This window comes from Dermochelys coriacea, chromosome 1 (genome assembly GCF_009764565.3).
Source record: "Dermochelys coriacea isolate rDerCor1 chromosome 1, rDerCor1.pri.v4, whole genome shotgun sequence".
In the NCBI taxonomy this organism is placed as follows: Eukaryota; Metazoa; Chordata; order Testudines; family Dermochelyidae; genus Dermochelys; species Dermochelys coriacea.
Genome location: NC_050068.2, coordinates 231,624,553 through 231,645,444, shown reverse-complemented (window position 1 = coordinate 231,645,444; position 20,892 = coordinate 231,624,553). Strand labels below are relative to the sequence as shown.

Genomic DNA, 20,892 nt, shown 5'->3' with positions numbered 1-20,892 from the left:
AGTACTACATACATGCTTAAAGTTATGCAGGCGTTTAAATGCTTTATTGGATTAGGGTATACGTTGGCAAGGACAATGCACTTCCCAAGTACTATACTGCAATGCCAGCACTTGAAATAAACCCAAATCCTGGTATGGAACTTGAACCAATGATCTTCTGGACTAGAACAAGATCGCTTTACCTTCCACATCCCTAGTGTTGCAGTGGGACCTATTAGTGCGGAGACCCATTGATTTCAATAGGACTTTGCAAGGGTCCACACTAGCATATCCCAATGCCTAATCGTGCTTGCGTCTGGAGCACAGGCAGCTGAGCGTAACTGGTGCAGGAGGTACAGCTCCCCTTGAATAGATTTCCATCTCTGGTAGACACTTTCCTTAAAAGAGAGTTTGCCTGGGGGAATTAAGAAGTGGTGTTGTGCCAAAGATGGGAAGATGCATTTCCCAGCAGCTGCACAACCCACTCATCACCAGTGTCAAGAGAAGCTGCTTTCACAGGGCAGCCCAGTTGCCCCCCCCCTCTCAACTTCTATTTGTTTTGGAGAAAGTGCAAGTGGTCATGAAGAGAAAAGTACAATGTATGACTGACCATTATTTGTAGTTATTGTTTCTGCACGTTATTCTACCGGGATTATTTTTCCCTATCATGTCAATCACTGGAAAGTTATGGGATAATGCTAATTTGCACTTAAATTAGGTATGCAGAATTCCAATATACCTGAGAATATATTAACAGTGGAGCATGTTGTGCGGGAACACCTGTACTTCTACATCCCTGCATTATTTGAAGTTAACAACTTCCATCAGTGTCTGAATAGCAGTCAAGGACTAGGATTTTTCAAAGAGTTTCAGCTAATTAAAAGTATCACAAAGAAAACCAGAAAAAAAAGGCTCCTTTGTTTTGAACAGTTCTTATATGTATAATTCCATTTGTAATTAAGAGTTGCATCGATTGTCAAAGGGCATTGTTGAAATCTAAGCTATAAACAAAGGCTTTATTTATCTTCTTATTTCCTTGAAGCTTGTAGAAAGTTTATCTTCATTTGTTTCACATTTCATTATTTAAAACAACATGAAATATATTTTTACATTTTGGAAAGCTGACGAACAAATGTGAACATAAATATTTATTTTTAATTTAGGTGTTGTAGGCTGCTTTCCTCTTCAAAACATGTCAATCTCCCTTAAAGTATGAAAATAAAATATTTAAAAGCATGTTTGTTTTTGCTCCATTTTGGAATACTTTTGAAAAAAAGAGACAACTTGCAAACTAGGGTCAGAATCAAAAGAAGAAGAGGCCAGAAACTGATTAAATCTTGTCCTTGGGGTGACTGATGTGCAGTGCGGGGAAAGGATGCAATAGATTGTGTGACTGCACAAGCAGCTTGGTATGTCACTTGTGTACCCAGCCACAATCCCACCACAGACTAGAACATATGCTCCTCTAGAGTGTAATTCACTCTTGTTTAGAGGTTTAGCACAGGCCTATATACCATCTCAGTCCCACTTCTGCACCAGGCTGGATTTCACCTCTAATAACTTGGGGTGTGCCTCACTGTCTGAGGAAGCAGGGTTTGCTGGGAAAAAGAGATGCGACTAGCTCCCAGGTTGGTGCATACACCTATACTCCCACTAGCAGAGTGGCTCTCTACCAGGGTCTCAGGGTCCCCTGGGTAGCCGCAAGCAGGTTTCAAGTGGGCCTCCAAGCATGGCCAGTGTTAGACTAGCTGGGGCCCAGGGCAGAAAGCCAAAGCCCCACCACATGGGGCTGAAGTCCAGGGCCCCAAGCCCTGCCACCCAGGGCTGAAGCCAAACCAATGTAGCTTTGTGGGGGCTCTTGTGGCATGGGACCCCATGCAATTGCCCTGCCCTGCCCTAACTCCAGCCCTGGCTTTATATGCAGAAAACCAATTACTATGGTACTGGTGGGCCATGGAGTTTTTAATAGCATGTTGGGGGTGATAGGGGCGGCAGGGCTCAGAAAGAAAAAGGTTGAGAACCCCTGCACTAGTGCACATATTCCCACTAGCAACAAACACAGCCCAGCACCAAGACCAATGAAAAAAGTGACGCTGATAACGCATTTAGCTAGGCCATCGTGTAAAATTCTGGCATGGTTTCTTGTGAACTCAATGTACCAGTTTCTCTGTTCCCTTCACTGTGCAAACTGCTTGGGTATATAGACAGAATGGGACCCAAAATAAAGAATGAGCATTATATTCACTATAAGAAATAGCTAAATTCAAGTCCCATGTGCAGGTGGGCTTAACTTACTGAAGTCAAAAAGAGCACTGTATACCCACTAGCAACAGGGCTAAACTGGCCTAGAAGCTGGGTGTCTATATTTGAAAAATAATATGTATATGTAGGTTCTCTCACAGAACCATAGAAACTGGAATTAGACCAGGCCCTACCAAAGTAGGACATCTATTCCATTCCCCTGCTGGTGAAGGATTGTTCTTCCACTACACTGCCTTGTTTACAGCTACATCCAATTTAATTTTCAGAATTTCCATGGACGGCGCTGTCACCATTGACTTCCCAAGGAAGATTATTCCTCAGACTAACAATTCTCACTGTTAGGAGGTTTTTATCCCATTATCTTTTACGGTAATTTATACCCCCTTGTACCAAACTAAACAATGCCTCTCCCTCATTACCAGTACCTACAGGGTGTAAACAACAGACAGCTATTGTGTTCTCCCACCCAGCCCCGTTGGCACTTAACTGAGCAATACATATTTACTTCAATTAATCTCTGTTCATAAATCAGTCTCTCTTGCTCCTTAATCATTTACTGACTGCTTAATAAATAAATTTGGTTGGAAAGACATTGATGGTAGCAACAGTAGGAAATTTTACAGGAAATAAAAGCTTTGTGTAGACAAGGCACAAGGCTGCCAATCTGGTACCTTTCATTGGCAGCACATATTTTTCTTCCAGCTGAAAACTTAAGTTAAAATATTTATCATTCCACAAAAAGATCATCATTGATTTTTTTCTTGCAATTAGGGAAACACAAACAGTTAAAATAGAATAAAATATGTGCTTTGTCTGAAATGTATTCTCCCTGCTGTCAGAAATGTAACAATATTATAATCATTTGATTTGAACTAAAAAAAAATTGAAAATGGAAGAGGAGTTTTCTTCCTTCTCCATTTTGTGAAAAACTAAAGTGGGAAGTCAAATGAAGTCTGCTGAGGTGAAGGAATTATTTAAGGACAGTCCATCTATATGGGTATTAACACACAAATAATCATTTCAAAAAGACAATAATATTGAGCCTAGATTCCAAGTTTAATGTTTCCTATTCGTAACTTTTTATGGTAGAAGGAAAACACCTTACAGCACATGTATGCAAAACCTTAGAGGTTTTCCCCAGATTCTATATAGCATTATAGTGGAATAGCAGTGACCTGAAACAGCATTCTTATAATTAGCATCCACTGCTCCAATAGGATGGGAATTGGAATTCTCTTTTTGTTTCTTTCATACAGCATCCTACCACCTATTGTCCTAGAATCCGAGTTGGTAATGACTGATATCACTTGGCTTGGAAGAGCTAAAGGAATAGACCAGAAGACCTCCGGTACTTTGAAGTAATAAAATGTAGGGACTGATCCTGCCACTGCTTACTTGTGGAGTAATCCCATTTATTTCAGTCATGATGGTAATAGTAAAGTCATGCTCCTGCTACTGAAAGGTCCTTTACACAGCGTTCTCTAGCTGAGATGTAGACAAGATGCTTAAAAGGAATACGGTACAAGTAAGACCTCTACAATAAAAAGCTATAACGAGGACCTTTATAAATAGATTAGCAGACATCTGGTGTGCAATGCAAAATTGCTGTATAAAAAGCCTCTAGGGCAAATAGCTTTGATTCCTTGAGGGTGTAGAAATACAGAACAATGCTAATAGATATTTTATAGAAAATGGGGATAATATATTCAGGTTTAGCCAGCATGTAATTCCATATATTGCAGTTCTTTGATCCCGTAGCAGAAGAAAAAGCATGTGTTGGTGTATGATGCACTAACAGTCATTGCTTAACTAAGCAGCAATACCCGCTATTTGAAAGGGACCCTGGAACATTGTTTAGCTTGGAAACTAACAGTCTGATCCCACACCATTAAATCAATGTGGCTTTTGCCACTGAGTTCAGTGGGAGCAGGATTGGGCTCTATTACCAGACATGCTTTTCTTCACCTGAGTTAATCAGCATAGGACTGGGTTGTGGAACATGAGAAAATAGTAACCAGAAAGTGGATGCTTACTGCCCAGTCCCTTTGGGGTGAGGATGGGTGACATCTTGCAACATTACCATGTGGAAAAACGGATACGTCACAAGATTGTTTAAAATGCAAAAAAGTCAGGACTGGCCTCAAGCCTTCCAAATTTTTATGGCAGGTGTTCCCAAACTATGATATGCGTACCCATAATAGTCTACTCAGACAAAGCTTTAAAGCTTTGTGGCAATGTGTTATATAAAATACGGTAGTTAATTTACTTCAAGATGTGCCAATGAGAACACAGATATACAGAGCCCTCACCTTCAGTCACTGTGCAAAACGGGTTTAGTTGCCCAGCTACTGTCCAGTCTAACTGAGCTCAGAACTTAGGGGGCCGGGTTTTGGTTGTCTATGTTCACTGTAACAGTGAAATATGGACAGATGGCTAAAGACAGGTAGCGTTAAGAAGCACACAAAGTATCAGTGGTGAGAAGGATAGAGCCTGAGAAAGGTCTGCAAAGGGACACAAGTCCCTATAGCTCCTTTCTGAACTGAAGGCAGGTAAATGTGCCTGGAGACAAAAGTAGTAAGTGAAGACTGAAACACTTATAAAGTTTTTTCCTGATAGTCAAGAGGAGTTGAAGTCTCAGGGAGATAAGAAATTAGCTTTTGCACCTTGCCTTTTGTTGACCTGGAAGATCACATACATTCCCTGCAGTGTTCATAAGACAACAGATGTAATGATCTTAAACTCTTAAGGAAATACTTACATCCACCTGCCAGCACCGAGCAGAATGTACATTTCTTAAACTTACTCTGAAACAGGGCTTTTAAAAGTTTATCATCATATGGATCTTTTATATCCTGGGAAATCTGTGCATGATCTTTGTACCTGCTAGGATTCATTTTTGAACCCAGGGCTACCACAAAATGAAATGAATAAAAATTATGTTTGTTCATTCAACAATACACTAAATTTATTTTCCAGCAAAAACTTTTGGTCTCTTCTATAAATCTGCCCAATACACCTTTGGCTTGACACAGGCAAAATCTTTTCAGAGTTTTCACAAAAAACATGCTTTGAAACATGAAGGTCCTAACATTGAAATTGTCAAACACTCAATTTAAAAAGAAACAGATAGGAGAATGCTCACATATCTAGCCTAAAGTCAAGCCTGGTATGGCTGTTTGTATTAACAAAGAAATCTTTATCTTATCTCTTCATGTGGACATGCAGCAGAATTTTGTGCTTGGATGGAGCAGCATACAGGAAAAGGAGTACAATATACATTATCACTAGGGATCAGATTTTCAAACATGCTCAGCAACTGCATCTGGGGGCAGATTTTCCAAAGAGTTCAAGCTCCTATCCAGGCAACAAAATAAGCACCACAATGGACGCTTCTGAGTAGCAGGCATTATGTAGGTGCCTAAGTGGATGCTGAGTTCTTCTGAATATTTGGCTTCAAATTGTGGGTGCTGAGCAGCTGAAAAATCTGGCTATGCTTAAATAATTACTGCAGTGACCCTGTGCAAACCCAGTGGGCCAATTCCTTGACTTACATGGGTACTTGAAGTCAATGGAATTAACCACATGAGTAAAGTATGTAGGATTTGCTCCACTGTCTTCAATGGAATTGTATAGTAATTATATAAAGGCAGAATTTGGCTCACTTAGCTTCCCCTACTTACACAGCTAGTCCTTCTCCAATAGGCCAAGTTCTGTCTTCAGCTACCGTCATGCAAACCTATAGATTTCAATTCGGCTATGTGGGCTTCAGTTAGCACAGAATCAGACTTGCATAGGAAAGGCCAGCAGGATTTAGCACCATGTCTACAAACTCTGCACTCAACACTAGGTTTAAATCTTAGCTAAATATATATACAGAGCTTCTAGCAAAAAGCTCTAATTTTTCCCTGCCTTTGCTTTCACTTGTTCATGCCTCATCCAAACTCCTCCTCATCCATCACAATCTTTTTGGTTTGCAAATACAGCAAAACACCACAACCACCACCACAGTGCATATTTTAAATCCCCAAATACTATGTCCCTGCAGATCGGGAAATCAGCACATCATCATCACCAGACTGTGTCCCTGACACACAGCCCTAAGTCAGGGGTCGGCAACCTTTCAAAGAAGAGGGACCATTTTTTTGTTTTTGTCTTTGACCAAAATATTTCAAAGAGCAGCATCACATGCAAAGCTACTTGTAGAGCTAGAATTTATCAACTAATAATAATTGAACATATTCATATTACTCACCAATACTTTTAATGCAACTTTTGCCATTTGAATTTGAATATAAACAGGAGGGGGCTCCAGGCAGGAGATTGGGGTCCAGGAGGGGCTGCAGGGTCTGGGAGGGAGTTTGGGTGCAGGAGGGCGATTGGGTGTGGGAAGGGGTGCGAGGTGCTGGCTCTGGCTGGGAGGTGCTTACCACAGGCAGCTCTCGGCCGGCAGCACAGCAGGGCTCAGGCAGGCTGCCTGCCTGCCCTGGCCCCACGCCGCTCCCGAAAGCAGTTGGTTGCTGGGCTTGTCTCTACGTGCCCCTGGCAGGGGGGGAGGCGGCTCTGCACACTGCCCCCACCCCCAGCACCATTGTCACAGCTCCTATTGGCTGGTTCCCAGCCTATGGGAGCTGCAGGGGTGGTGCTTGAGGGTGCAGGTAGCTCACAGAGATGCACTGCCTTGCTCCCCCCAAGGGGCGCACAGAGACGTGCCAGCAGCCAGCCACTTCTGGGAGCAGCATGGGGCCAGAGTCCTGCTGCGCCGCCAACCGGGAGCCACCTGTGGGAAGCGCCTCCTAGCCAGAGCTTGTACCTCGCACCTCCACACAAAAAACAGCTGCCTGCAAGGGGGCAGCCAAGGAATTGCATGCAGCTCCAGAGCCGCAGGTTACCAACCCCTGCCCTAAGTAGAGGTAGTACAAAGAGTCCCTGCCCCAGTAGGCGCTGCAGGAGGAATTGTGCTTAAGGAAGCCCCTAAGAAGGATACAGCGTGAGGCTCCTCAGTGGCAGCCCAGCTCCACTCCACAGTGGTAGAGGGAGCCATGGCCTCTTCTCTTCCCCACCCCTTTAGGTGAAGCTAGCCTTGAACATCCATTGTCCTTGAAGGGTTGCAAGGGCTTTAGATGCAGTCAGCATATGAGAGAGAAGCCAAAGTATGCGGGAGGTTCTTCGAGCCATCCTCCTCTCCCTCATGTACCAATGCAAGGGTTAACTCAAATCTGGCCCTCTGTTTTATTGGACGTATAGTTTACAACAGCACAATATAGCAGTGTTATTTTAAATATCTCCATACAATACAAGATATGTGAGAAAATGGAATACAACAGATTAGAGTACAATAGAGGAATGTAGGAACTCCCGAAGATATGGAATAAATCCACTAATTTGAAGAAAAGTCAAGGACAACCTCACATCTGCTACTTGCATCACATAAGCCTTCCCAGAAAAAACAAGAGAGTGCCACAGACAAGAGAACATTAAACCTTTTATGTACCCATGTAGATATGAAGTGGCTTGCAGGCAGCCGACTTAAGTGGGCTGGATTTTCACTTTAGGTACAGATCTGAACAAGTGGTAACACACTAATCCACAAGGGGACATTAGGACACAAAAATCCTTCAGACCCTTAGTTCCTTCTCTGTTTGCTCCTAGTTCCCAAAGGCAGTAATTTTCTGATAGCTTATACCAGGAGTGCAGCAGAGGAGCAGAGAAGGGCTATTGCCATGAGTGAGCATTAGTCATATGAATAAGGGTTTGTAGGACTGGGTCCTTTATCTGAAGCTGTAAAAATCAGTGGAATAAGGAACAAAGAACATCTTCAACTTTAAGTTCTCCTGCCAGATGGATCCGTAATTAAACCAGTTTGCACAACAAATAAAAATTGTGTGCTGCTAAATTGCTAGACTAATTCACACAAAATGTTAATGAGATGCTTTGGCAAAAGCATTAAATGAAACTACTGTAACATAAATCTGAAATCTAAATTTAGAGTCAGTTGTTGCAATGTTACAGACGCCACAAACGTTCAAGAGACCATCCCAGAGTGGTGCTATTATTTACTATAACTTCTTTAAAAAATTAAAGCAACTGTATCTATCAAGCTTTTCTATCATCATGATCCTGTCCCTCCCTTTCCTTCTTATTGATGTTGTCCACAAGTTGTCTAGCTGCTTGTAAAATACTGAAAGTGAACAGGGCCACAAAATGGGGTTAGAATAATAGCACTGATTGGGCTTGCTTTGGCTGAGCAGATTTTGAAATAGAGAGAGTTTAGAAACTGTCAGACAAAATGGCTCATTTTTAGAAAAATATCTACATCAAATCATCTTTTCTGTGACAAAGTAAAAGACTTTAAAATAATGTTTTTGTGGAATTGAATCCTAAAACTGAACCTTTGCTAATGTTAGCTAGATATCTGTGACCATTCTTCTTTAGGATTAAATTTTCTTCTGTAGGAATTTAAAGTCTTCTCTTTTGACACAGACCACATGATATTTTAATTCCTTTTAAAACTTCTTTTATGGATTAATTGTTTAATAGGTTTTTTTTCTGGAGCATACACTAGTTTGGGGCTAATTGGGGCTACTTTTGTGGATGAGCATTTATTCACAAGTAGTCCCGTTGGTTTCAAAGTGGGTAAGGACTGAATACTCTAGCCCTTAATGAATTCTAGCTCAACACTACTAAATTATGTAGTTGACTTAAGGGCTAAATTCTGATTGGGAGTCTGTGCACAGGCAGAGCAGTAAGAATCCACTGTACATCTTTAGACAAGCTACCTGGACCAACGTTGTGAAAGGGTAAGTAAGCGCACCTTTATTCTTATTCTTATACTTATTCCTTTCCCTGAGCAGGAGACTAAAGAGTGATCAGGGAAGATCAGGGTTTGGTTTCAACTCACTGGCCAGAACAACTGAGCTAGCATGAGAGTCAGGCGAGCAATAACTCAACATCCCCCAGGAGCAAAGGGGAACAAGGGAGGGAATGTTGGTTGCTTGGTCCATAATTCCTTCCCTGGGATGTTTCCAAGGATGACACAGCTATATACCACCTATTACTATGGGCTGTGCCTTACCACAGAATGGAGTCCACAATGATTATTAGGGCCCTACCAAATTCACAGTCCATTTTGGTAAATTTCACAGTCATAGGATTTTAAAAATTGGTAATTTCACAATTTCAGCTATTTAAATCTGAAATTTCATGATGTTGTAATTGTAGTGGTCCTAACCCATAAAGGAGTTGTGGGGCGGGGGGTATCACAAGGTTATTGTAGGGAGTGGGGGTTGCGGTACTGCTACCCTTACTTCTGCGCTGCTGCTATCGGTTGCACTGCCTTCAGAGCTGGGCAGGTGGAGAGCAGCAGCTGCTGGCTGCAAGCCCAGCTCTGAAGGCAGAGTTGCTGCCAGCAGCAGTGCAGAAGTAAGGATGGCTGGTGGGGTGCTGCCTTCAGAGCTGGATGCCCGGCTAACAGCCGCCACTCTCCGGCCGCCCAGCTCTGAAGGCAGCACAGTAAGGGTGGCAATACTGCTATCCCCCTAAAATAACCTTGTGACCTGCCTGCAACTCCCTTTTGGGTCAGGATCCCCAATTTGAGAAACGCTGGTCTCTGCCGTGAAATCTGTATGGTATAGGATAAAAGCACACACAAAAGACCAGATTTCGCCATGGGGAGACTAGATTTCATGGTCCGTGACGCATTTTTCATGGCCGTGAATTAGTAGGGCCTTAATGATTATGAATGCCTATGATCTGACCCAGTTTAAGATCATTTCTATATAAGAAAATTAGGTCATAATGTAATAGTGTAGACGAATGCCACCTGCTTGGAGTCCAATTCTACTTTCACTTACACCATTGAACACAACCATTCACCTGAACCACCCCATTGAACGGACAGATTCAAATGGTGTATAAGTGAGGGAAGAAATGAGACCTGAAAGTCAGAGCTTCCGAGCCTTACATGGTGAAATTCATGGAGGATAGGTCCATCAATGGCTATTAGCAAGGATGGGCAGGGATAGTGTGTCCCTAGCCTCTGTTTGCCAGAAGCTGGAAATGGGCAACAGATGATGGATCACTTGATGATTACCTGCTCTGTTCATTCCCTCTGTCATTGGCCACTGATGGAAGACTGGGCTAGATGGACCTTTGGTTTGACCCAATATGGCTGTTCTTATGCAATTATAACACAATTTTCTAGTATTATCAGTGCCCTGATTTCCAGGATGCTACAACCCGAAAAATAATGGATGGATCCCAACTCAGGCTTATTTAAAACACAGTGAAGAATTGTTAAGTAAAAACTTGGCACCTACCCACTTCAGCCAAAGTTTTGATACATGACTCCACTGAGGCCTTCTGTGCTGGGTTTGGCCAGGTACAGTTGTAAATTCTAAAAGCAGACTGAAGCAGCTGAATAAAAACTGGCTGATGTGTCTGAAAACAAAAAGGTAAGCAACTAATTTTAGACTTTAAAATCCTCCTTACAATTACCCTAAGTTATGCACCCACATAAATTACATGCATAACTTTTAGCCTCTATAATCAAATTTCAACTCAATTAAACCGTCATCACTCTTCAATACAGGATGAAAAATAAACCAGTTTGGCATTCTTATAGAGTGCCAAATCATGCAGTCCTTACTCAGTCAAAATTCCCATTGATATGAAACAAAATGGCATACTGCAGAAAAAAATGGGGAGATTTCTTGGTCCCCAAACATGTGGCAAACTTTCAACTTGGGTCACAAAGATTTCCTTTTTTAGAAACACAAACAAAAGTTCCCTGATCTTGCAAAGAGATCAGTCATGCAAAGTCCCAATGAAGTCACAGAAGTCAGATGTAAAGCTCTGTAGAGAAAGAGTCTTTTCCTGGATTAGGGTAATCAGTAGTACAATTTGTCAAAACATATTTACAGGAGGTGTTACACTGTTAGTGTGAATCATGAGGAGTGGGAGAGGAAATAAAGAAGGAAAGAAAGTTGCAGCACTCCCCTCCAGCGAGTGGAAGACAACACATTAATGATCGGAATTACGTATGTGTTGCAGTCTCCCATGTTCTTACCTGGAGGCTGGTGCTGTTATCTGAAAATGGAGAACTGAAGAAGCCACTCACAATGTTCATTACTGGTTCAGTGACATACTTCTCCAGAGATGCATCTGCATGTTTCCGGTCTGTAGTTGTGTTGCAAACCTACAATGAAAAGGAAAATATTAGCTTTTGTTTACTTGTGATCTTTGAACATTTTAAAAGACACACACACACACACACACACACACAGAATTGACATTTAATCCTTTTTCAAAAATGTTAATTTTTGTATTAAACATATAAAATCAAGATACCTACCTTGTAGTCAAGTTATATTCTGTTTAATTATCTTTGTTCCTGGGAGCTCCACTCCCTCCTGATCCCTACCTTTCCTCTAGTTGAGTTGGCTACTCTTTCCCTCACCATGAAACAAATGAGTTTGTTGGATAACACTGGTCATTCCTGTAGGCCCACACATCACATGCCACCTTACGCATCTAGACAGACTCAGGAGGAAAAAGGATCATTCCTCCAGGAGGGTTGGAGGAGACTTTAGACAGATGGAACGATAAACCTACTATATTAGAAGAGTGAGAAAGTTCTCAAAGGGTGCTGAATTTGGAGCTCGTTTCAATTATTACAGCCAGATGGGAAACTCTTCAAAGTAAGAGTTTTAAAAACCGAAACCAACCAACCAACCAACCAGGAAGCGAGCACAGATATAACAAAAAACAAAATCCCATCCGTTCAGTCAGCAAAGGCCAGCAGCAGCCTCCATAGGCACAAACTGTAAAAACGGTCAAAGACAACACTCTTCTACAACATTCACCATTTTATGCTGCATACATTTATGGTAAAAAAAAAAATTGAGGATTTTTTTTTGTGGGGGAGGAGATTTGATAGCTAGAGAACTGAAGAACAGAGAGGGTAAGTGATTTGTTCAAGGTCACAGAGAAAAACTCAGTGGCAGGGCTAGAAAGAGCATAAAGACCTATATCCTAGGTCAGGCCATCCAGCCTTCTGATTATGCAGTACTGTAGTGGCACATGAACCTTGTAAGCTAAAAACTTTGGCAAAATAGCCAGAAGTGTTTAAAGGATATTTATGGAGACCTCAAACAGCGCCAGTCATTGCTGGGAGATGAACAAGTGACTTACCTTGTGCAGTAACAATGGTTCTTCAAGATGTGTCCCCCTATGGGTGCTCCACTGTAGATGTGCTTGCATCCTTGTGCTACTGATCAGAGAACTTTGATAGCAGCAACCGTTCGGTCTGCACATGAGCTGTTCCTCCCTTGTGCTCTGCCACAAAGCTAATCAGCATTGCGCAGGCAAACACTCTTCAGTTCCCTCTCTATTGCAGAGTCCGTGATAAGAACTCTGAAGTGGAGGGAACGAGGGTGGGTTGAGGAGTACCCATATGGGGACACATCTCTAAGAACTATCGTTACTGCACAAGATGAGTAACCTATGGGTGCTCCACTGTAGGTGACTCCCAAGTAGCATCCCCCATGGAGGGCTGGCACACTGGAATCAAGTCTAGTATGGACAATAATACTGCAGAGTCAAAGCTAGCATCGGCACTGTGATGGCATAGTGTTCTGTAAAGGTATGTGCAGATGCCCAAGTAGCTGCTCTGAAGATTTCTGGGATGGGGACATCCTTGAAGAAGGTGACCAAGGAGGAAAACAATCTTGTGGACTGGGTACGGATAGCACACGGAGGTACTAAATTATGAGCCTGTCAACAGTTTTTGATGCAGCTCGGGACACATTTAGAGAGTCTCTGGGCTGTCGTCACTGCACCTTCAGACCTATCCGCAATGGAGTGGAAAAGCCTAGGAGATTTCCTAAAAGCCTTTGTCCTGTCCAAGGAGGAAGCCAGGGCTCTCCTTACATCTAGCATGTGTAGAATGGCTTCCCTATTATCCTGGTGAGGTTTGGGATAAAAGGTCAGGAGGTGAATGAGTCGATTCATGTGAAAGGCTAAAGTCACTTTGGGGATGAATTTCGGGTATGGTCTTAGCATAACCTTGTCAGGAAAGAACACAGTAAATGGGGGGTGCGCCATAAGAGCCGCTATCTCTCCAATCCTTCTCGCTGAGGTGATGGCGACCAGAAACGCCATCTTCATTGAAACTTGCATGAGTGAACAAATGGCCATGGGTTTGAAGTATGGTCTGGTCAGTCTTTTTAATACTAAATTCAGGTCCCGTGGTGAGGTAGGATGTCTGGGTTGGGGAAAGGGGTTTGCTATGCCTTTAAGGAACCTACCTCTATGTAGTTGGGTGCAAGAGGACTGAGTACCCTTCTATTTGTTGGTGAAAAGTCGCTATTGCCGCTAAAATGTACCTTAACCAAGTTAATAGATAGTCCAGATTTCTTAAGAGTCAGAGGTAGTCTAAGGCTAGTGGTAGAGTAGCAGATGCCGGGGTAATATGTCTGGAATGGCCTGAAACCTGGTCCACTTTTGTAAGTAAGTATGACAGATAGTCCATTTCCTGCTGTGTACTAACACTTCCTGTACCTCTTCAGAGCAGGATCTCTCTACATGTTGGAACCACAAAGGAGCCAGGCCTTGTGCTGCAACATCTGTGGGTCGAGATGGAGAGTGCGTCTTTTGTTCTGCAAGAGGAGTTAAGAAGCGAGTTGAAGAGGGATTGGAAGATACATCGCCAATTGTAACAGGTAACGGTACCACCTCTGTCTTGGCCAGGTAGGAGCAATCAGTTTGACATTTGCTCTCTCTCTTTTTATTTTCAATACGACTTTCAGTAAGAAAGGAAATGGGGGAAAGGTGTAAAGAAGGCCCTTGTCCCATGAGAGAAGGAAAATGTCCCTTAAGAAGTGCTATCTGAGGCCTGCTCTCAAGCAGAATCATGGGCATTTCTTGTTCAGGTAAGGGGCAAACAAGTCTATTATCAGTGTTCCCCAGCAGCTTGTCATGAAGTATCACAGAGTGCATCTCCATTTGTGGTCATGTGGGAAATTGTGACTGAGACCGTCTGCTGTCATGTCGTGCACTCCCGGTAGGTAGGCTGCTAATATTGTAACACTGTGGGAAATGCACCAGTTCCACAGCTCTAATGCTTCCAAGCAAAGGGATGGTGATCTGGAGCTCCCTGGACGATTTATGTAGTACATGCACACTATGTTGTTTGTCATCACCTTTGTGTGTGTGCACCTCTGATCAGCAGAAGGAAGTGAGTGCACACATTCTTGACCACTTTTAGTTCGAGGAGGTTGATGTGAACACACACCTCATAGGGAGACCATTTGCCCTGTACTGTGAGGTTGTTGAGATGTGCACCCCACTCTATGAGAGATACGTCGGTGGTGAGGAGTAGTGACGAAGGAGGCTGTGTGAACGGAATCACTGTGCAGACTATTTCTGGGTCCTTCCACCATTTCAAGGGTTGTATGACCTCAGTGGGTAGCAATAGTGGTTTGTCTAGGCTGTCTTTGTTCAGCCTGTAAACTGAGCTGAACCATGACTTAGGCAAAGTCTGGCATGAGTTATCACAAATGCGCCTGCAGCCTACAGAAGCTGAAGGCAATGCCTTGCTGATATTCGATGGTGGGCTTGCACTGTCTCTAGGAGTGCGGAAACACTGAGGAATCTGTGTTGTGGAAGAAGCACTCTCACTTGTACAGAGTTGAGGTCGGCTCCTATGCATTCTAATCTCTGTTGATTTTTGTACGTGATTTGTAGGTCCAAGGTTCTGAACAAGTTCACAGTTGTATGGGTAACCCACAGTGCTTCGTCGAAGGAGCACATAATGAGGAGACAATTGTCCAGGTAAGTCTAGATCATGATCCCCTGGGAGTGTAGATGGGCTGCCACTACAGAGAGGACCTTGGAGAATATTCTGGGAGCTGATGAGAGGCCAAAGGGGAGTACTCTGTACTGGTACTGGTCCTGCCACAGCGTAAATCTGAGATATTGTCTGTGGGATGGTATGATTGAAATATGGAAATAAGCATCCTGGAGGTCAAGGGCCAAGAACCAAATCTCCCTGTTCCAATGCTGGAATAATTGCTACTAAAATGACCATCTTGAATTTCTGAATCTTGATGATTTGTTGAGTGCACTGAGATCTGGTATTTGTCTCCAACCTCTTTTTTTCTTGGGTATCAGGAAGTAATGAGGAATAAAAATCTTTGCCTCAAATGTTGAGGTACTGGTTCTGTAGCTTCTAAACTGAGGAGGTGGTCTCTCTCTCTCTCCCTCTCATATAACAGGCTCTCGTGAGAGGGGTCCCTGAAGAAAAATGGGGAAGGGTGTTGAGGGGGGAGGTGAAATGGATAGATATCGCAAATGATCCCCAGAATCCGTTTGTCAGATGTTATCCATTCCCAAGTGCTGCAAAACAGAGCGAGCCAATGCAAAGGGTTGACCAGTGTTAGATGGTGTTGAAGGGAGTGGTCTGTCAGCACCCCAACCAACCAGTCAAAACTGATGATGTTTTGAGGTGGATGATTGGGAAGAAGCAGGCTGTGGGCTTGATGGTTGGTATTTTGAGAATGTAGACTTCTTCCTCTGTGGTTCATAAAAGCATTGGGTTGAGTAGTGTGCCGTGCGAGATTTGAATGAGAGCAGAGGACTGTATTTCCTCTTCTGCCCAGGTGTGTAAATCCCTGATGACTTAAGAATAGCCCTGAATCTTTAAGTGTGTGGAGAGATGCATCTGTCTTTTCTGCAAACAATTCTGTGCTTTCAAAGGGAAGATCCTCCACCGTTGTTTGCACTTTCTGGGGGAAGCAGATAAGCCAAGCCAAGAGACTCAATACATCACAATGGGAGTGGAGATGGATCACACCACCATATCAGCTGCATCGAGCACTGACTGAAGTGCCACCTTGGCCAGCAGTTGTTCTTCACTGAGGATGGCCCTTAACTGATCTCAGAGATTCTGGAAGCTGTTCAATAAAGGAATTGAGTTTTGTGCATTGATAGAGTCATATTTTGCTGTTAGGGCCTGGTAAATTTGCCATGAGGAATTGTAGTGTGGCAGATGAATAAGCCTTTCTCCCAAATAGGTAGAGGCCCTTCCAATCCCAATCATAGGGGACTGATTCCACCCGACGTTGCAGACCTCTGGAATTTACCACATCCACAATGATTTAATTAGGGGTGGAGGGGAGAAAAGAAATTCTGTGTCCTTCGCTGGCACATAGTATTTATCAGCCTGCTTAAAGGTTGCTAGGACCAATACAGTGGTCTGCCATACAAGTTTGGTTGGCTCAAAGATAGCCTTGTTGATGGGGAGAGCTACTTTGGATGAGAAAGAGGAGTGCAAAGTCTCCGGCAATTTATGATGTGATTCTCTCACCTCCTGTAGTGGTAACTGCAGTGTATCAGCCACCCTCTTAGCTAGATTTTGAAAAAGTTTAAAAAACCTTCTGCAAAGGACAATGGAGGGGGCATCACTGCCTCATCTGGTGAGGAATGTTGGTCTAAGGTGGAACCTCTTCCGCAATAGCAGCCTCCTGTTCCTCTCACTGTCTGACTCCCCTCTGGAGAATATGGCTGGGATGACTATACTGATGGAATTGGTGAAGTAGTCTGGGTTAAATGATCCAATGGTGTCTGACGTACCATTGACGGTACCAATGCTGTTGTCCACACTGATGGAGTCTTCCCAAAGGCAAGGTCTCTGTCCTTGTCTTGGCCATTGCCCATCGGGTCTTTAGGCAGCCCAACTTGCTCCATCCACGTTTGGATGGCTTCAGTGCTGTCAGTGCCGATGATACCGAATGAGCTGGTGATCTTTTTCAGCTGGTTCAGGGCTCGCTCTGGTGGATTCACAGCCCTCTTTTTAGAAGCCTTATATGAGTGGCTCATAGTTGTCTTGGTATGCTCACCGCCCTTGAATGTAGAGGGTGGTGATGAAGAACCTTGCTGCCTGGGTTTGAAGATGGTTGGAGAGCTGCTTTCATAAGGAGTTTAAGTCTCAGCTCTGTCCTTTTGGGACCACGGTTTCAGCTGCTGGCAGAAACCACCACTTCTGGGGAATGTGGTTTTCCCCGAGGCAATGAACACAATGAGGATGTCTGTCCATCACCAGGATGGCCTCTTTGAAGTTGAGACACCTCTTAAAGCCCGGTGAACCAGGCATATTCCATCCTGAGGTGGTCCCTGGACAAGGGAGCAGGGTGAATAAAAATTTAAATAAATAAATTTTAAGAACAAAAAGAAACCCAAAGGAAACTAAGTAATAGCAACAAAAGAAATTAAAAGAATGATTAGCAAGTATTTAATGGGTTAATGATCCAATAAATGAACAGCTAAAAGCGCCATCTCAAGCCAGGGGTGGTTGAGAAGAAACTGTGGAGGATCTCCTCTCCCAATGCTGGTTAGCCTCATGGCAGAGCACAGTGAGGGGGACACACATGTGCGGGCCGAACTGACACTGCTACCAAAGTTCTCCGATCAGCAGCACAGGGATGCAAGCACAGCTACAGTGGAGCACCCAGAGGGACAATACTTAAAAGAGCAGTTTATTGTAATACAAATACATTTTGAGTAGAACACCTTATGAGTGGACAATACAAGGCAAATTATTGCCATGAGGCAGTTAGGGGAGTCTTCAGAGAGCACGGTAAGACCCAGGTGCATGAAGGACCTTAGAAAAGGTGTGTTGGATTTTAATATACAAGATCAGGAAGGCATGGAGTGAGCATAGTGTTTTTCCAAACAGCAAGAAAGGGAATGGTGACGTAGACAGAAAAGCAACAGTAGCTATACCATGAAACTGAGATTAAAAACCCACTAGGGTCAGTAGAGGTGTGACATTTTTTCCCACAGCTCTAGGGGAGGTAAACAAAGGTTCAATTACTAATCAAAACTTCTTGAAAAGACCACAGACCTAAATCCATTTGGATGTTCTCCTGCCTTTAATGAAGCGGCATGCCAATTTCTGCTGGAACCAGTAGCTTTGAGGCTCAACGTTCAGGATCCCAACAGGAATACAGGGAACTGCATGGTGCTGGCATGGCAATTTTACCAACTGTCAAAACTAAAAACTGCAAAATGCTTTTAAGATTTTCCCCTCACTTGTCTAAAAAAAAACATTGCTAGAAAGCCACTGAAGGGGTCCATCTTCCTCCATCACAGGACTCATAACAGAATGGCAATCCTATGATCCTCCCGCACCCCTTATTATCTCCCACCCTTTACTGGATCTTGAATCTAATAACAAAAACCAGGTCAACATCTCAAATGGAAAAAGAAAGAAATCCAGCTGGAGGATACCTCTAGCCATTAGCGCTCTCTAACAACACAGACTCAGTTCCCAGACTCACCACTGACAGGCAGTTGTAGCAGCTAAAAGAAAAGCATTTCCCTCCATCCCTCCAACCCCCTTCCCTCCCATCAGTAGCAGCTCTTTTAGCTCACTGGAACATAGAGGATCAAAGGATTCTTCTTTCTAACTCTTTTGAGAGCTTTCGTAATATCTTTTCATGAAGCTAAGAGCCTTCCAACAGTCCTGATGGCTACATAAAGCTGACGTATTTGCAACATGTGGACACTGCCTCAGCCCCAAAAAGCAGATCTGAGCAAATACACCCAACATTCTAGAAGATTTGGTTCCCCCAGAGGGCCTGGCTGAAGCATGGAACTGAAGAGAGCATTTTTGACATGCTCTTTTAGCTGAGGGGGGAAAAAGACAAGGATCGGACTTACCAGGAAATGAAAAGGAACTAATTAGGCAGCTACCCAGATGGCTGTGCAGGAGAGCAACACAAAAGTGTACTTTTGCGATTCTTTTTCAGAAAAAAAAAAACGAACATGTGTGCGTGCACACACAAAAAAGAATAAAGAGATGGTTGGTGGGCTGGGCAGCACAATGTATTAACAACACACTCACTATTTCCCTCTGAAAATCTGGAGTTCAATTTCTCTTATTAGAGGACTAAGTGCAAATGAGCTTGGTAGTGCCAAGCATCATACCTCTATCTGATGTACATACCGCTAAACCATTTGGCACAATTTAACGCGATTGGTGGTCTCTGCCAAGGAAAGTTTCTGGGTTGGAGTAGCAGAATGTGTAGGGAAGTGCCTACCTATATATGTCTGCTTCTACAAAAATGGTCCTATTACAGAGATAAAACCAAGAGAGGTTTGTGGATGCCGCTGCTGGAGGGTCAGAACTGCGCCATGTCAGATAAGAGCAACCACTCTGGGGAAAGGGGATTAAACAGAAGAAAATGCTGCTGGCTAAAAGTAAGAAAAGTTAAAGCATAGAATCCCCTCCAACACGAATTCTGATCTTCATTCTCAACTGAGCCTGGATTGCCCAGAAGAGGCCTCACTGTAGGAACAGCTACAGAAACAAGACAGGCAGCAGCTGTGTAGGGTTTGCAGAGTTCTCATTATTGATGGCCTTCTCCAAAAGAGAGAAGCGCGCACACACACACACTCGCATTATCCTGTTCCCTGAAACTCTTAGCAGAAAAATAAATAAAGAAAACTCTTTTTTTCTGCTTCACAGAGATGAAGTGGCTCCAGCACCTATTGCACTGCACAAATATCTGAACTTATTCTTCTCTAGGCTATAAATCATGCTAACTACAGGAGTGTGCTATTTTCTGTGAAAGGTTTCAAAGAAACTATTTCACGAGGCACTATTACTTTGGTGTGAAAGCCCATCACAAAATTGAATTGAGGTTCTTTCACCTCTTTTTTAATTTAAACTAAAGAAAACGTAAGGAATGAGAATTTAGTGCCATAAACTGTAGGGGACAAAGCCAGGCATCCAGTTTAGAGGTGTGCTGTAAAAGCAGAACAGCTCTCACCTCCAAACACTTGTTCAGCATCAGGGATTGAATCCATGGATTTCAGCATTAAAAACATGGACCTCTACCACTTAAACTAAAGAAGTAACTCCATTAGCATTAGTAGTAGGCTCTTATACTTATGCGGATCAATCTCTAGAAAGGGGACACGTAACACACACACTAAACCACTGGGTTACACAAGCTTCCCCATGTCTCTGCCAGTGCATCTTAATCTTCCTAAACTTGCAAAAACACCTGTTATTCTACCTCCTAGGCCTCTTGTAAGCAGAGACCATCAGTTATGACCATTCCTAATGTACATAAAATGGCAACTATGAGGACACCAAGGCTACATCTACACAAGGACTTTTGTCAGTAAAATTTTGTCGGTCAGGAGTGTGAAAACACCACCCCTTGACTGACATATGTTTCACTGACAAAAGTGTCAGTGTGGACAACACTTTGTTGGCGGTATACGTTTTCCTGCCAACAAAGATCCACCCCCAATGAGCGGTGGTGGCTTAATTATGCTGGCAGAAGAGCTCTCTCCCACAGCACAGAGCGGTTACACAGGAGACCTTACAGTGGCACAGCTGTAGTGCTACAGCAGAGCTGCTGTACATTCCGTAGTATAGACACAGCCCAGGAAACTCCTTTAGGCTCCAAACCTAACCTTTCATAATGCTTAGAGTACTAACTGACCGTGTCACATATAGCCTGATCCGATAGACTCTTTTAGGCAGTAAGAGCTCGAAGCTTGAAAAAGTGTGGAACTATACTTGTCACTTTTGTCAAGAAGCAGCACATGAAAAAGGGCAGACGGTGATGGCAGGAGATTAAG

At 43.3% G+C, this 20,892-nt stretch overlaps 1 protein-coding gene across 3 annotated transcripts in view; it reads right to left on the bottom strand.

Moving 5' to 3' along the window:
• ITPR2 (inositol 1,4,5-trisphosphate receptor type 2) overlaps positions 1-20,892 on the bottom strand; it is a 358,661-nt gene that overhangs the window by 154,572 nt on the left and 183,197 nt on the right. For all 3 annotated transcript variants that reach the window (XM_038389064.2, XM_038389070.2, XM_043516179.1), the window contains exons 33-34: positions 11,306-11,434; positions 10,557-10,677 (exon numbers count right to left, since the gene is read on the bottom strand). In XM_038389064.2, the coding sequence (XP_038244992.1) occupies positions 10,557-10,677; positions 11,306-11,434 (250 nt within the window). The remainder of the gene's footprint in view (positions 1-10,556; positions 10,678-11,305; positions 11,435-20,892) is intronic.